Genomic DNA, 18591 nt, shown 5'->3' on the forward strand with positions numbered 1-18591 from the left:
ATGTTTTTTCTACTGTAAGTTCTGTGATTAATGGAGTGTGAACTCTGACATTTCCTCGTACTAGAGCAGATATATCCTTAGCATAAATTCCTGTGCACAGAGTAGCTAGCAGTAAGGGCCTGCATGTTTAAAATCAGTAAATATTGCAAATGCTTCCAGAAAATGTTTGCCCTTTACATCCCCCACTAATAAGGTAGGAGTTTATGTGTTTGTCCTGGCACCTTGCAAAAGTTAATCATTTATCCTCTTTCAGAGTGAAATTATATGCCAGAAATGAAGTTATTGTAGTCTTTTTTTAATTATTACTATGAAGACATTCCTTTTCCTTTCTCTTTTTAAATTCCCTTTTGCATCCTTTTGCCCCCTTTTATTATTGGCCCATTCATCTGCAACAGCTTTTTGCATATCTCCTTTTAGTGTGCTGCAGATGCTTTCCTCAGTTTGTCACTTGTACTTCAGCCTTATTTATGAAGTTTTTAATATTATAGAAGGTATTTTCCTTTTTGGTTTTTGGGTTTTGTGTTATGCTTAGGCTATTCTAATTTCTTTATGGCATTTAAAAAATATATAGCACTTGAAGTAGACTTAAACTGCATTAAAATATACAAGGTGTCATGAACAGACATTTCTTAAAAGAAGGCATGCAGATGGCCAACAGACACATGAAAAGATGCTCAACATCACTCATCAGTGAAATACAAATCAAAGTACAACGAGATATCTCCTCACACCTTTTAGAAGGGCTAAAATCAAAAACACAAGAAACAAGTGTTGGTGAGGTTGTGGAGAAAAAGGAACCCTCGTGCACTGTCAGTGGGAATGCAAACTGGTGCAGCCACTGTGGAAAACAGTATGGAGATTCCTCAAAAAATTAAAAATAGAATCACCCTGTGACCCAGTAATCGAACTACTGGGTATTTACCCAAAGCATAAGAAAACACTAATTCAAAAGAATATATGCACACTTATGTTTAATGCAGTATTATTTACAATAGCCAAATTATGGAAGCAGTCCAAGTGTCCATCGATAGATGAATGGATAAAGACGATATATACATACATTATATTATATATAATACATATATGTACACATACATATATACACACAATGGAATATTATTCAGCCATATAAAAGCATGAAATCTTGGCTGTTTGCAACAACAGGGTTGGATCTAGAGTGTACTATGCTAAGCAAAGTAAGTAAAAAAAAAATAGACACAGGACATATAATTTCACTTGTATGTGGAATTTAAGAAACAAAACAAATGAACAAAGGAAAAAAAGAGACAAACCAAAGAACAGACTCTTAACTAATAAAGAGCAAACCAATGGTTACCAGAGGCAGGTGGGTGGGAGGATGGGGGAAATAGATGATGGGGACTAAGGAGGGCACTTGAGACGAGCACAGGGTAATGTATGCAAGTGTTGAATCACTGTATTGGACACCTGAAACTGATACAACACTGTATGCTAAGTATACTGGAATTAAGAAACTTAATAAAATAAAAATTTTAAAAATTAAAATATACAAGGTCTCTTAGGTTAGTATTTTTATGGTATTCTAACTTCCCCCCTTCTTTTCATATTAAATGTAGCACACAGAAGTTGAACATAGGAGTCTAAGTACATATTTTGGATATTTGCAATGGAAAAAGAAATGATTTGCTGATTGTTAATTATAGTCAATGACGATAAAAACTCATTGACTCATATCTAGACATACTCTAGCCAAAATACAAAATATATTAGCTTTAGAAGATATGAAGTCCTGACCTATTTAGTAGTTCAAGAAATTTAAGTTTTTTCCCAAGTTGGAATTGGTTATGAAGATGTTTGGTCTCACTTGTTGGGTGCTTGTTTTAAGGTAAAAATAAAAATTTGACTATGCTGTACACCTTTCTTGTGTTCTATATTTTTTTATGAAGCAGACAAAAATAATTTATGGTCTCAGGAGAAAAGTTCTTATATGTTCTAGATGTGTCTGGAAGCAGTAACAACAAAACAACTGGATTGAAAAAGAATGAAAAGAGAAGTGGTAAGCTTGGTGTGATGATGACAGACCCTAGTCCGTGTCACCTTAAAAGGGAACTAAATGCAGCATAATGCAATTATTGTGCTTAAGAGGTACCATCTGCAGACTGTGCATACTTGATATCCTTTTTAAAAAGTAGTATAAATAGATGGAAGAATGGGCTGTACTTAGGCGGCATTTGAATCCTCAACCTCCCCTTCTGGAATGGGGAGACAACATTTTTCAGTCAGTTAGAGTCATGCTTCTCTAACTTAACGTGCATGTAATTACCTGGCTATCTCGTTAAAATGTACATTCTGCTTCAGCGGGTCTAGGAACAGCCTCAGAGTCTGAATTTATAACAAACTTCCAGGAGCAAGAAGCTAGAGAAAAGGTGTTACTTGAATTTGGTTGTATTTTGCATAAAACCGGATGGTAGTACTTGTCCTCCAAGTACTTGTCTGAAACAAAGTAGGTGCTTCTAGAATCTCCTATTACTTTTCACACAGAAGAAATCTTCCTTTTACAAAAGAGTTTGCCAAAAGTGGTCTAGCGAATTCTGCCAGTTTTAAATAATAAATTAGAAATTTTAAGACCCCATTAGAGTGAGGGGATTTAAGGGTTAATGATGTTGGGAAGAGATCCTTGAACTCGTGCATTTTGCCCGTGGGAAAGTCACCATGTTTCCTGCTTGTAGGCTTTTGCACTCTTCTTATCTCCGTGACTCTTAAGAATCAATAAGCATGATTTGGAACCAGAGGGTCTGAGTTTGGGTATCACCTGGGCTGTGTAACCTTGGTCATGTGTATTCATTTCTCTGAGCCTCATTTCCCATGTCTATAAGAACGAGGTCAATGTGTTTGCCCTTCTGGGTCAATATAAAGTTTAAATCAAAGTCATTAGGATAGTTTTTGGCATGCTTAATATGCACTAACTATTACGGGTCTGTGTCTTAACTACCCCTTCTCTTATCCAGAGTATAGGACATCAGATGATGCAGGGAGCAATATATGTATATTTTCTTTTTGTCATAAGATACGGAGACTTGGATTCTTTTAGGGCACTCCCTTACTTAGTGTTAGTCAGCATCCTAGCTTTTCATGTCTGAAAGGGTTAGTAAATTCTAACTTTACCACTCCTTTAAAACATGCTATTTAAGTTTTATTGAACACCCTTTCTCTTTTTTTTCTTAGCACTCACAGGAATTACTCTCTACAGACATCTGAAAGACTACCTTCTAACAGAAGAACAGTTACATGAAAATAACTATCCCCAACCCAACCCTGACAAACCAGGAAGTATTCTTCTAACCCCGGGCATGACGAAAGCTCTTGTGAATGCCGGTAAGTACATGGGACCGAAAATGATCCCCGCTACTTACTAAGGTTGGAACACTGAAAGGATTATTTCCCTTTCCACTTCATTTCCAGGATTTAAGTAGTTCATTTGATTTTCATAATTTATTTTATGAAGTTTTAATCATTTCAGGTAAGTACTAGCATTACCTCCATTCACAGGTCAAATGACTTGTCAAGGGTCCCTCTGAAAATAAGTGGTAAAGCCAGGATTTGAACACAAGGAGTCTGATTCTTGAGTCCTTATTCCTAACTACTATTCATACACATAGGCAGTGTCATGTTTTGAATACTTTGTATCCTTTCATTAGGAATTCTTATCAAAAGATTTACAACTGGTATTATTATTCTACATTCTTCTCTAACTACTAGGCATGGTTAGTTAAAATTCATTGCTACTCCCCCAAACAAGAAAATACAGGATACTTAATATTGCAACTGTCAAATCTTAGGTCCATTAAAGTTTGAAATGCAGTTATAGGAATATTTTTCAGTGACTAGAAAATATTTATCTTTTGTAACTCTAGAATTTTTCTCAGGATTATCTTCACCGTTTGTGTTACTTTTTTCTTTTTCTTCCCTAAACCCTTAACCCCGTTAAGAACATGGGCTCTGAAGGAGCAAGGCAGATCCGGGTTTGGTTGCTGGTTGGATGTGATTAAGTCGTTTAACCTTTCTCAGCCCTGGTTTTTCCCAGTTCTGGATAATCGAGCTACCCCATCAGGTTGTTGCAAGAATCCGTTCCAGGAATGCGTGTGAAGTGCTTGGCACAGCGCGTGCCTCAGAAACTCATAGACATTCAGACAAGAGTTGCTATCATCATCAGAGCCAGTCTGAGGATTTGTAATGAAAAACATTCATAAATGGGTCTAGTGAAAATGTCAGATATACGCTCAGCAGCTTAATATACGTACAGGTCACTGTATGTCGAAAAGGGATAAAACAATAAAGAAGACCTGCCCCCTATTTCAGGAGCTCCTGTGCACTAACATGGAGGATGCGTCACGTTGGCTACAGTCAGACTGTGGTGCTAACATCACAATTACCTGGTGTTAGGCTGACTCGGGGGGCAAGTAGGGGATGCCTGTTTGAGGAGGGGGAGCCCTGGTGGCCTGAACAGGTCACCTGCAAATATTCCATTGAGTAGCCCTGTGACATCTCCTGTGACTTCAGGGTCAGCCCTGGGTGTGTGATCCGTGCAGGATCAAGAATGCACGGGTAGTTCATTGCCTGCACGTCCATCCATTTTTTTTTCTCTCTGTAGATTCACGAATAATTTCCCTTCCTCCTCTGTTTCAGCGTCTAGGAAGATATGTTGTCGTTGTGGGAAAATATATGGTGTGACGCCCGCAGGCAAGCACAGCAGGGTGGAAGAATGTAACTACCACTTCGGCCCCGTGCTGCGTCATAAAGGCAAGTAGTTGGTAGCTCTGCTGCGCCGAGTTCACCAGCCAGTGCCCGGGCTGTTGAGAGAACTAAGAAAGTATTCCGTTCGCTGTCTGCATAAATGCAGTCCCGTGAAGAGAGACGGTACCCCCTGAAGTCTGAACCTCTGACCACCACTTCCTACCTTGCGGCCCGCGGGCTCGGGAACTCCCAGGCCGTGACAGTAGAGCAGCAGGTCCTCCGGGCGGTCTGCTCCCCTGGACTTCACGGGCTTTGCACCTGCCAGCGGTAGAACAGTTTCTTTGCCGGTAGCTCCCGTTCTTTGCCGCCCTGCCGTGGCGCTGAGTGAAGATGAACTCTTGATTCCTTCCCCCGCCAGCCCGCATCTTCCCAGCAACACGGTGGATTTGCTGCAGTCCACTCAGCTGGGTGTTTTGCCTACACAAACTGAAAACCCACGTGCCATCAATTAGTCTCCTTGTTGAGCACGTTTTCATCTCAGCAGCACGCATGTCTCCTCTGCTCTCCCTCAGGAACGTAGCCCAAGCCTGTGCTGTCTCCACCTCTCCTGCCCCTGCCCAGGTCCAGGTCACCCCCATCTCTGTCCCCAGTCATTGCACCATCTTCCTGCTCAGTCTCGCTGCTCCTACCAGCCCCCTCAAATCTATTTTTCACCCCCAAGCTCCCAGAACAACCTTTTTACATCACATGTCTAGTCCTGTCTCTGCCCTGCTTTGATGAAAAGCCTTTGGTTACTTTTCTGACCCTGCCTGATTCGGCCTGTGCCCCCATCTTCCACCCTGTCCCTTGTTCCCTTCACAGCCCACTGGCCCCCTGTCCAGAGCCTTCTTGCCTATTGTTCTCTCTTCTTTTGCCGTGGCTAGGTCCTTCTTAACCTCTGTGCCTCTGCTTAACTCGACCCAGCCCCACCATCTGAATGAGGTCTGCCCTCTTCTGTCCCAGCACCCTGCCTCTTCCTTTCATAGCTCTTAACCACATTTCATAATGATCTAGTCATTTATCTGCCATCTCCGAAAGACTGTAAGCTTTGGGAGGGACCACCATCCATTCTTGTTGTGTCTCCCCATTGTCTCCCCAGCACTTAGCATGGTACCAAACGCATATGGACTGTCAATAAATCTTTGGGTGGGTGCGTGGACACATGAATTATGTATGTAGAGATGGGCATGAATATGAATGAGATTGTACTAAATACTATGAAGAAGAATGCAAGGAGAAGGAACTAGAAAAGAACAGTGGGCATGACTGAATGACAGAAAAAATACGCGGATAAAGAATAAATCAGGCAGGTTTGGCCTGAGTGTTTAGAGCATGGAGGGCTTAGTTTCACAGGGAGGAGGGGCTGTCAATTCCAAAAGGAGAAGAACAAGGAGGGAAGACGCTGAAGGAAGAGTAAGGGTAGCAGGCAGACTGGATGGGCTAACCAGACAATACAGCGTCATGAACAGAACAAGGACTCTGGACCCAGCAGACCTGAGATTTGGGGATTTTTTGCCACCTACTTGCTCTGAGACCTCGGGCAGGTTACCTCAGCTCCCTGAACTTTTGTTTACACCTTCATAGAATGAACTTTATGTGGCAGTTCAGTGAGCTGACATGTCAAAGTCCTGGATTATGATAGATGCTGTGTTAATACTGGTTCTCTGCCTCTTTCTCATCACCAGAGAAAGTAAGATAAAGCTGTGGGATGTCAAGTTGGAATGAATAATGTAAGGCTGGTTAAGCAAGAGACCAGTGCCAGCCTGAGAAAGTCGTACTTGATCAGTAATGTACAAGGGAACAACTTGAGGAAAGTGATATAATGAACATGTGCTTCAGGAAAATCAGTCTGAACCACATGTTATAGGAAAACTGCTGCAGAAACCACTGGAGGCAGAAGGATTTAATAGGGACCAGTTGGGAGAATGTTACGTAGGCCAGAGAGAAGAAGGGCTGAGGTGGACAAGGGAACAGGTGAGATGGAATTTGGGAGTGGGATAAGAAAAGAGTTACGAAGTCTTGGGATTATTGCTGTGAAAATGTGCAAACTGCCTGGTCAGAGATGCAGAAGGAGAGGGCGTCAGGATTTGGCAGGTCCAGCCGAGGCTGGAGGCGACATCTGTGTTGTGGTCTCAGTCTGCATAACTGGGTGATGTTTCTTGGGTCAGATCAACAGCTCAGTCACAGGAAGGGAGAAGGTGGTAGTTGGAGCCCTCAACCAGAGGGCTCCACTAGAGAGGGAAAGTCAAGGAGTAGGGAAGTTTGAAAAGACAGTTGAGGTAAAGTCAAAGCAGAATAAAGAAGTGACACCAGGGGTTCCTGGGTGGCTCAGTTGGCGAAGTGTCCTACTATTGATTTTGACTCTGGTCATGATCTCAGGGTCCTGGGATCGGGCCCCCAGTGGGCCTCCCAACTCAGCTCACAGTAAGCTTGAGATTCTTTCTCCCTTGACCTCTGCCCCTCCCCCCACTCTCATGTGCCTGCTCTCACCCTCTCTCTCCATAAAGAAAATCTTAAAAAAAAAAAAAAAAATGATGCCACAGGATTGCTGAGGGACCAGGGCAAAATGAGGGAAAGAGGAAGGAAGGGGGTGGAGGGTGTTTAGGACATTGGCTATTGTAATTCACCTTCAAAGAGCAACCCATAACAACTCTGCTTCTAGGAGTTGACTTTTCCTTTTTGTGATGTAATACCTAAAAGTAGGACTATGTGGACTGGTAATATCAGATCACGTGCACGACAGTGTCTTTAAAGGTCTCTGAGGGTGAGGTAAGACACATGCTCTGGGAGTGAGCCCTTCTGCAAGCTTGCCTGTTTTTATTTTTATTTTTTTGTTGGTTTGCAGTCCTCGGTGGCTTAGAGACACGGTACAGCTGTTGTGAAGGCGTCCTTGGATCTGCCGGGTGTCAGGTCGCCAAGGTAGGGCTCGTCACCCAGACTGCTGCTCGTGTCAGGACCAGAGGTATTGCCTCCCGAGATCAAGAAGCATTTGAAAGAATTTGAAAGAACTCATTAGCTAATTTTTAATTGAGGAAATTTTTATGAGTGTAATTGCCCTGGCAGAAATATACAGTAGCTTATTGGCAATGTTTATTCCAGCTTCACGTTCATGACCAGAAAGAAAACACAGAGGGCTTCGTGCAGACTTTTGTCAAGTGCCCGCCGCCCGACGGTAATCCCGGTGTATTTGCTGTGAACTGTGAGGTGGTATGTCAGCGTTTTCTCTTACCCCTTCTTGGAGTCATTACCAGCGAGTTCCTGTGGTGCGCTCTCCACTGTATGACCGCATTTTGCTGGGCTCTATCTCCATCCCACATAGCTCTGCAGTGTAGTTCACATATTTTCAGAAGCACTGGAAGCTAAAGAGAGGCGACTTGGAGGAATTCCTATACTTAGTAAGGGACAGAGCCGGGAATTGGTGCTTGGTCCTCTTTTTATTTATTAGTTTTTCTTTTTCTATTACCAATGGTGGTTCTACTCCTCCACTAGCTGAAATTATATGGGTGGAAAATGTTATATAATTAGTACCATTATCCCCAGAATCAACATAAAAACTTGAATAAATTTTTTGGAAACTATTGTTTATAGAGACAGTAAAATATTTGTAGGGATTTTTCTTCATATGAGAATCAATATAAAAACATAGGGAACAAACAGAACTTGGAATCCTGTGACCTGGGAAGCTCCACCCCTTACCCGCTGTCACCCCCAAGCAAGTCTCCTGGATGCTCTCATCTGTAAAGTATGGGGTTAATGATCACTCCGTGGTTACTGTGAAAATCAGATATACTAAAATAGGGGAAAGTACGTTGGACGTGTTAAACATCATGTGAATAGTTGTCTCTCCCAAAACATAAAATTTTTATTCCCTATAGTATATTTGGAGAGCAGATTTGTAGAATTTAATTAGGATATAGAAGTTTGAAGCTTAGGTCTTTAACTAGAAACAATTACGGCTGCTTCAGGCTTTGAAATCAAGTATTGTTCCCATGGTTGTCCTCTACAATGCCATGTTTATGTATTTATGGTAAAGATTTTCTCTTGTACATTCACCAAGATCTATAACTGCACTACCCAATAGGTAACACTCAGTTCCTCAGTCACACTAGCCATATTTCATTTTTTTTTTTTTTTTTTGAGAGAGAGCGAGAGAGCATGCACACGTGCCAGCGGGGCAGGGGCAGACGAAGAGGGGGAGGGAGAACCTCAAGCAGACTCCAAGCCCAGTGCAGAGCCCAAGGCAGGGCTCGATCTCACAACCCTGAGATCATGACCTGAGCCGAAATCAAGAGTCAGATGCTTAAGTGACCGAGCCACCCAGGCACCCCTCAGACGTGTGGCTAGTGGCTGCCGTATTAGACAGCATAGAAATAAAACATTTTGTCATCATGGAATGCCCTACCGGATAGCACTGATGTTTAGTAAAAATAATTGTAAAGACTAGGCCAAGAAAGTGGAACTATTTTATTAGCAGAAATACTATTAACATTAATAAAATCAAAGCTTGGAACATCTTCTACAAGACTGTCAGATCCACTGACTGGCTTTTGTTAGCAAATCTAAATAATATGATTAAATTTTATGTTCTAGTTAGAAATATTCTTTTAGGATATCTCAGATGTTAAAATATTTACTCAATATGTTATGCAAGTTTAATATGTCCCCCTTTATAGTGCTATACTGCCAAAGGTTTGGAACTCACTCAAGTGACCGTGGTTGATCCCAGCCTCCAGGTGGTCTATGATACATTTGTGAAACCAGATGAAGAAGTCATTGACTACAACACCAGGTATGCATTATATAGAAGGGTTGGCTTTGGAGAATGTAGAATAGTCAACATGTAGTTTTAGGTGAGTTTTAGCTTAGTACTACTGTTTTCCTTTAATTCATTCATTTGTTCAAAAACATTCATATTTTATTGAGTACCTTGCTGAAATTTTGCAGACAGACACTGTGTTAGACCCCAGGTTACAATTCTAAATAAGAGACAAGGCTTCAGGGGCGCCTGGGTGGCACAGCGGTTAAGCGTCTGCCTTCGGCTCAGGGCATGATCCTGGCGTTGCGGGATTGAGCCCCACATCAGGGTCCTATGCTATGAGCCTGCTTCTTCCTCTCCCACTCCCCCTGCTTGTGTTCCCTCTCTCGCTGGCTGTCTCTATCTCTGTCGAATAAATAAATAAAATCTTTAAAAAAAAAAAAAAAAGACAAGGCTTCAGTCCTCATGGTGTTAACATGTTAGAGTGGTAGGTAAGAGCTAGAGGGGCAAAAATATTGAATAAATTATCTTATTCATTGTTTGTTCCATCATTAGTCAGTTCCTTTTGAAAATACCATATTAGCCATTTCCATTAGGTAAAAATTCCCATTCGATGAAAATTTCTGTGATCTTGTAGACATGTCCCTGAGTGTACACAGCTTTGATATGGCATGCAAAGTGACGGTTCAGTGCAGATTCTATTCTGGGAATCATTACTGAAAAATGACATATTTCTGACCCAAAGTCAGTGCTAACTTGAAATTACAATATAGATGTACCTTTAATTTTTAAAAACCTCTATGGAACACCAGTGATATCCTGATCAATTGAATTTGGGTTTCCTAAAGGCTTATAAGCCAAGTAACATGACCTATTTATATATTTCTTCAAATATAAATGGCACGGATCTCAATTTTCCCTTTAAAATAAGAAGTGTTTATTATTCATGTGACTGTATTTATTCAGTTTTTTAACACATTCTCCAATAGTACTGAAAATTACTCATTTACATATGTGTTTATATGATTTGTTTATATATATAAAAATATGACTTGTATATACATATATAGTATGTATACTATATACTCTATTATACTACATTATATATTATGTATAATATAGTGTAGTATATGTAATATATAATATTGTATATGAAGTATATGTATCATATACTATATAATGTGTATATGTCTGTAGTTTTGAAACACAATAAAACAAAGTGGTCATGTAAATTAAAAGTTGTTTTGATGATAAATATTGAGAATATTTATAGAGCATTCTAATAAGCATTTTTTAACCTAAATTCCCTCACAGTTCATAAAAATGATTATGCATAAAAACTCAGTAAAGGTTGCTGTTATCGGAAAATACATTTTGTATACTAATCTTTCTCATGACGTCTTTGGATTTTTTTTCCTGCTCATTTTTGCCATATTTGAATAGCCCTGTCTATTTTACTGGGTTTTTTTTTCAGCTTTATTGGTGTTTATTGACAAAATCGTAATATACTTAATGTTACTGTACTTCTAGCGGTACTTATTTTTTCATGGTTTTAATGGAATCTTCTCTAACTGCTTTTTGGAACAAGTCAGGAAATATTTGGCAATTATTGATATTCATAGTGACAAAATGATAACTGAAGTGCTCGCATTATAAGTAATTTTTGAGTCTCAAAAAAACTTCAAATGTATTCAGTGCCTTGAATTTTTAAAAACTATTTTAAAATAAGCCCAAGTACTCCATGATAATTTCCTCTTAATCCAAATATTTGATTAACTATGTATCACATTCCCTAAGCTTGTTAATGGTGCCAGGTATCTTTTTTTTTTTTAACTATTCAAGTATAATTGGCATACATTCTCAGGTGTACAATATAATTTTTCATTTGCATGTGAAATGATCACAATAACACTAGTTACCATCTGTCACCATACAAAGTTTAAAAACTTTTTTCTTGTGAGAACTTTTAAGATTTACTTTTTAAACAACTTTCAAATTTACAGCATAGTATTAATGATTATAGTCCCCACGCTGTACATTACATCCCCTTGACTTACAAGTGGAAATCTGTACCTCTTGGTCTCCTTAACCCATTTTTTTTCCTACCCCCAACCTCCTTCCCCTCTGGAAACCACCATTCTGATCTCTGTATCTATGAGTTTTGTTTTATTTGTTCATTTATTTTGTTTTTTAGATTCCACATATAAGTGAAGTCATATGGTATTTGTTTTTCTCTGATTTATTTCACTTAACCTAATACTCTCAAGGTTCATCCACGTTGTCAAAAATGGCAAGATTTCATTTTTCTTTAGAGCTAAGTGATATTTCTTTGTAGATATTATGCTGCATCTTCTTATCCATTCATCCATCAGTGAATACTTAGGTTGTTTCCATATCTTGGCCATTGAAAATAATGCTGCAATAAACACTGGAGTACATACATCTTTTCAAATTAGTGCTTTCATATTCTTCAGATAAATACCCAGAAGTATAGTTAGCAGATCATATGGTAGTTCTGTTTTTACTTGTTTGAGGAAGCTCCATGTTTTTCATAGTGTATGGCTATGTACCATAATATACTGTATACTGGCAGTATATTGGCTGCACCAATTTATATTACCACCCACAGTGCATGAAGTTTCCCTTTGCTCCACATCCTCACCAACACTTGTTATTTCTTTTTGACAGTAGCCATTCTAACAGGTGTGAGGTGGTATCTCATTGTGGTTTTGATTTGCATTTCCCTGATGATGAGTGGTATCAAGCTTCTTTTCATGTGTCTGTTGGCCATCTGTATATCTTTGCAAAAAGTCTATTCAGATCCTCTGCCCATTTTTTAATCAGATTGTTTGGGATTTTTTGTTGAGTTGTAGAAGTTCTATATATACTTTGGATATTAACCCCTCATTGGATAAGTGATATGCAAATACCTTCTCCCATTCCGTGGGTTATTTTGTTGATGGTATCTTTAACTGTGCTTTTTAGTGTAAGGTAGTCCCCCCCCCCTTTTTTTTTCTTTTGTTGCCATTGCCTTTGGATTCAGATCCCAAAAAATGACTAAAAGCAATGTTGAGGAGCTTTTTGCCTGTTCTAGGAGTTTTGTGGTTTCTGGTCTTACAATCAAGTCTTTAATTCATTTTGAGTTCATTTTTGAGTATGGTATAAGATAGTAGTCCACTTTCATTCTTTTGCCTGTGGCTGTCCAGTTTTCCCAACACCACTTATTGAAGAGATTGTCCTTTCTCCATGGTGTATTCTTTCTTTCTTTGTCCTAATTGATCATATATGTGTGGGCTTATTTCTGGACTCTCTATTCTGTTCCATTGATCTCTGCATTTGTCTTTATGCCAATACCATACTGTTTTGAATACCAGAGCTCTGTGATTTTGTTTGACATCAGGAAGTGTGATGCCTCCAACTTTGTTGTTCTTTATCAAGACCGCTCTGGCTATTCAGGATCTTTTGTGGGTCCATACAAATTTTTACAATTGTTCTATTTCTATGAAAAATGCCATTGGAATTTTGATACGGGTTGCATTAGATATGTAGACTGCTCTGGGTGATATGGCAGTATTAACAGCATTCTTCCAATCCATGAGCATGGAATATTTTTACATTTACTGGTGTCCCCTTCAATTTCTTTTATCAGTGTCTTGGTTTTCAGTGTATGTCTTTTATCTCTTTGATTAAATTTATTCCTAGGTATTTTATGCTTGTAAATGGGATTTTCTTAATTTTTAGTGAAATTTCATTATTAGTATATAAATAATGCAATAGACTTTTGTATATTGATTTTTGGACCCCACAAATTTACTGAACTCATTTATTCTAACAGTTTTTTGGTGGCATCTTTGGATTATCTATATGTAAAATCATGTCATCTGCAAACAGTGACAGTTTGAGACTTCTTCCTTTCCAATTTGGATGCCTTTTATTTCTTTTTCCTGCCTCGTTGCTCTAGCTAATACTTTCTATACTACATTAAATAAAAGTGGAGCTGTATGTTTTGTTTACAGAAGACAATAATATCAATATATAGTTTAAGTTAAAAATACTTTCCCAGTATTTTTATCTCTCTCTTTTCTCCTAGATTGCAGTAAAGCATAGCAGTAGCCATGTTTCTGGACAGTTATTTAGAATGTGCTTCATGGATGCCATTAGCATAGTTTTCTGCATGTATTTCATTGGTCCTCATAAGCTGTTAAGATTGGTAAATAACTTTGCAGATAAGACTGAGACCAGAAGGTTAACTTTCTGAAAAACAAATATAATAAGTATAAAGAAGAAGTAGTATGTGTGTGTGCATATATATATATGTGTGTGTGTGTGCGTGCATATGCATATATATATGTAATATTATTCAGCCATAAAAAAGAATGAAATCCTGCCATTTGCAACAACATGGACGGAGCTAGAGAGTATAATGCCAAGGGAAATAAGTCAGTCAGAGAAAGACAAATACCATAGGATTTCAGTCATATGTGGAATTTAAGAAAACAAAACAAACGATCATAGGGAAGAGAGAGAGAAAAGAAACAAACCAATAAGCAGACTCTTAACTATAGAGAACAAACCGATGGTTACCAGAGGGGAGGGGGTGGGGGGATGGGGAAATAGGTGAAAGGAAGTAAGAGTACACTTACCATGATGAGCACTGAGTAATGTATAGAATTGTTGAATCACTATATTCTACACATGAAACTAATATAACACTGTATGTTAACTATCCTGGAATTAAAATTTAAAACCTTAATAAATAAAACAGTAAAAAACCCAAATATAGTAAATAAGTAGTAGAGTCATAGCTTAGTTCAAACTTAGGTTATCTGGGCTCTGCCTAGGGCTCTTCATGCTACCCATATTTCATCTTTAGGTTTTATATTTTTTTATTATTTGAGTATAGTCGACATTACAGTGTTACATAGTCTCAAGTGTAAAACATTGGGATTCAACACCTGTCTGTTATTCTGTGCTCCCAAGTGTCTACCGTCTATCACCATACAGCACTATTTAAATATTATTGACTGTACTCCCCACACTGTACCTTTTATTCCCATAACTTATTTACTCCATAACTAAAAGCATCTCCCACCCCCCTCTGCCCATTTTGGCCATCCTCCCGTTCCCCTTCCCTCTGGCAACCATTAGTTCTCTATATTTATAGGTCTCATTCTGCTTTTTGTTTATTTGTTTTTTGGATTCCACATATGGGTGAAATCTCAGTCTGACTTATTTCACTTAGCATAATACCCTTAAGTCCATCCATGTTGTCATAAATGGCAAGATCTCATTCATTTTTAAGGCTGCACAGTATTCCTGTGTGTGTGTGTGTGTGTGTGTGTGTGTGTGTGTGTGTGTGTGTACCTACACCACATCTTCTTTATCCATCAGTGGACACTTAGACTGCTTCCATATCTTGGCTATTATAAGTAGTACTGCAGTAAACATAGGGGTGCATATATCTTTTTAAATTCATGTTTTTGTTTTCTTTGGGTAAATACCCAGTAGTGGAATTATTGGATCATATGGTATTTCTATTTTTAATTTTTTGAGGGATTTCCATATTGTTTTCCACAGTGGCTGTTTTAGGCTTACTTTAATGGGAGATAAATCCCGGAGTATACAAAGAGAGCTCAAAGGGACTAGGTGGGCTCGTAATGTCTCCCCCTCCCAGCTTCACATTAATTAATCCAAATGACGTTTTACAAATATAAGCTAGTAAAGGGGTAGCTGATGGTTATACGTAAGATCTTTGTTTTGTTCAGTGAGTGTTTGTCACATTGGGTCAGTGATGTGTTTTAACTCTAACAGATGAAATCCAGCGATTTACCTTCTTGCTTTGTGTGTCTTACTGGGGCAGGTTTTCCGGTGTGGTCGAAGATGACCTGAAGAACACTAAAACATCGATCCGTGATGTCCAAGCCATCCTGTTGAACCTGTTCAGTGCTGACACTGTACTAATTGGACATAGCTTTGAACATAGTCTGTATGCTCTTAAGGTAAAGAATTACAGCCTCATACTTTTACAGAACAGTATGTGTTAAGAGGGTAGTCCTTGCCATTCCGTTATCATTGATTGTTGATTTGCCCTGTTAACTAAGAAGAAAAGAATTGCTGTCCCTGTTGATAATATAGTCCAACCATCATAAACCAGAAGCATGTAAGACAGCTGGATGCATGTGGCTCATCCAAATCAAAAAGAAAATCCATTAGGATAAAACCAAAATCATTGTTTGACATTGTCTTTAATATTCAAGTGGGTGAGACTAAGTTTTTCTGACATGTTATTTTATTCACCTACTTGGAGATACTTTCTCACATTGCCAGGTAGGTTTTACAGGTAAGCTCAAAATCAAATGTCATGTTCATTTTTCTTGGCATCATAGACTTGAAAATCTACCTCTTAATATACTTCAGGTTAAAATTATCTGTTCTTTGCTCTGAGTTCTAGAACAGGAGTCGGAACACCATGGCTGGTGCTGGCCACCTATTTTTGACCCACTACCCCCATTCAATTCTGTATTTTCTGTGGCTGCTTTCATGCTACAACTGCATTGTTAAATAGTTACAACAGAGACTGTGTGGTCTGCAAGCCCAAAATTTTTGCAGCTTGGCATTTTTAAGAGTTTGGTGGCCACCCCTTGTCCGAGAACACTGGTATCCAACAGAACTTTCTATATTTTCACTATCTAATATGGCAGACACTAGCCACACTTGGTTATTGAACATTTACAATATGTCTAATGTGGCTGAAAAAATGATTTTTTCATTGATTATATTAAATTTAATTAGCCACATGCGGCTGGTGGCTTACCACTTGCATAGCACCACTCTCGACCTTTGGAGACCTTTGCCAATTATTTGTTCTAGGCACCCCAGGACTTACCTTCACGCAGAGGAGGGCTAGTTCTTCTTTAGTGCAAGAATACAAATAAAGCCATTTAAATTTCATATGTGAATGTCAGCCTTGTTCTCTGTAAAGCACCTGGCAAAGTATACATTTGGTTCCAGTAGCAGTGCTGTCTTTGCATGTGACGGATAAAACTGGGATGTGCTTCCACCCACACCTACCAAACTATGCGAAAAGAGAGGTGGGGATGGACATAAGTTTTCTTTGAGAAAGTTCTCTCAGGTATGTCCTCCTGTCGCCTCAGAGACCTCACCTCTCAATCTGAACTTCTCACCACGACTGTCTTTCCTTTCTCAGGAACCATTCTATTCCACCTGTCTCCCAGATCAGAGAATTTTAAACCATCACGATTCTTCGTTGTAATCAGTCTGTTTCTTCTGTCCAGATAACTCATGGATTTTCCTATTTTTCTCTAATTCTACCACCATCGTCTTTTATTTACTCAGTACCCCGCAGCCAGGAGCTGGTGTCTGGTTGGTCGTTGACACATTAAAGGAGAATTTGCAGTGCTTCTGAACGTGGCATACTAGGTGCTGTTAATTTTCCAACTCCTCACTTTTCAGTGAGTCTTTAAATTACTCTTGAAGCTAATCTTCTTCTTTGCTCCTTTCAAAATACAGCTCCCCTCCTCAGGAATCCAAACTGGTACCTCACTTTCTAGGCTCTCAGTTATCTGACTGCTCTTTTTATCTAATTTTCTGCTTTATGAGACTTCAGTGAAAATTTATGCATTATCTTTCATGTATAAATAAGCACAGGAAATCTGGACATAGACAGGACAGGGCCCTTGTCCATGCCTCCTCCCCAGACACAGACAAGTAAACTACTAACGTGTGGTAGGGCATGTGCTAAGTTGAGGTGTGCCCCCCCCCCCCACCTCAGTGGAGTCCCAAGGTGGGAGGAGCGTGGCTCTGCATCTACCCCAGTCTTGGTTGGAAGCTGTCTGCACATGCTGCCCCCTGGTGGTGCTCACAACAGGAAAGTGAATCCACAAGTCAGACTGCTTAGATTTGATTTCCGGACACTCTACTCACTCCGTTCTTCGCCTCTCAGAGCTGCAGTGCCCTTGGTTGTAAAAAGGGCACATATCATAAAGGGACGATAAAATAACTGCCTCATTATGTTAGTCTGCAGCTTGTAATGATTAATCCATGTGGAGTGCTTAGGGACTGATACGTCGTAGCTGCCTCACGCTCCCTGCCCACGGAGCATAGTCCTCCCTCTACAACGGTTGTCGCTGCTATCAGGGCTGCTATTCTTTGGGGAGAGCTTCTGATAAGATTTTTCTCTTTCATTTGACAGCTGATTCATACTTCAGTTGTGGACACAACAGTTCTGTTTCCTCATCGGCTAGGCTTGCCTCACAGAAGATCCCTCAAGAGTCTAGTGGCTGACCACCTGCAGAGAATCATTCAGGACAATGGTAAGAGCCTGTTTGCTTATGATTACTATCAGGATCCTAAGTTTGACTCGAGTGAACAAACCATGGGGTTCATGGTAAAAGCTCTGCTCCCTGAAATGCCTAAGTTTTTCTTTATGGATTCTCTCCTAGCATGGAGAACCCTAACGCATCTGCTTATGTAAATAGCACTAAAATGCCCACTGCCTGGTGTCGTCCTGGATCTTCCACCAGCATCAGAATAGCCATTACACAGAGAATGAGGGCCAGATCATTCTTTGGCAAGTTACCTAGCTCTTGAGTTCATGTATAAAACTTTTATCGGTGTGGAAATCTAATTCCAGTCTAAATTTTGCTGGGTACCTCTTTATGAACTTTCCACTGAATGAGATTCCAAAATTTACTGGGTTCAGGTCATCTCATCCAGAGTAAATTGTGTGTGTTCTGTTAGAAAAAGTATAGTTCAGACTCAATAGATTCATCATATGTGCACTTGATTTATACTGGGTTGTGTATCTTGCTCTCAGAACATCTTCTGTTTTTTCTGATGAAATATGCCCGACATTAAACAAGTTAATCAAGTACAGCAAGTATAGCTGCCAACTCCCCCGTTAGTGGCATTGCCATATGCACAGTTGAGCAGTGTCTGCCTTGGAATGGAGGTTACTCACTCTATACGTTCATGCACACCCACGTAGGTTCCTCTTTTGCACAATATAGAATTCTAAGAAAATTCTGCATATGTTAAAATTTACGTTACAGTGTTGTGTTTCT

At 39.5% G+C, this 18591-nt stretch overlaps 1 protein-coding gene across 1 annotated transcript in view; it reads left to right on the top strand.

The window, feature by feature from the left end:
* The window catches only part of LOC123781315 (RNA exonuclease 1 homolog), a 40723-nt gene that overhangs the window by 20783 nt on the left and 1349 nt on the right, over positions 1–18591 (top strand). The window contains exons 8-15 of the mRNA XM_045780756.2: positions 1976–2035; positions 3205–3354; positions 4666–4779; positions 7598–7671; positions 7852–7959; positions 9426–9541; positions 15369–15507; positions 17721–17841. Coding sequence (XP_045636712.2) covers positions 1976–2035; positions 3205–3354; positions 4666–4779; positions 7598–7671; positions 7852–7959; positions 9426–9541; positions 15369–15507; positions 17721–17841 — 882 coding nt within the window. The remainder of the gene's footprint in view (positions 1–1975; positions 2036–3204; positions 3355–4665; positions 4780–7597; positions 7672–7851; positions 7960–9425; positions 9542–15368; positions 15508–17720; positions 17842–18591) is intronic.

Source organism: Ursus americanus, chromosome 18 (genome assembly GCF_024610735.1).
Source record: "Ursus americanus isolate L20-20 chromosome 18, mUrsAme1.1.p, whole genome shotgun sequence".
NCBI classification, from domain to species: domain Eukaryota; kingdom Metazoa; phylum Chordata; class Mammalia; order Carnivora; family Ursidae; genus Ursus; species Ursus americanus.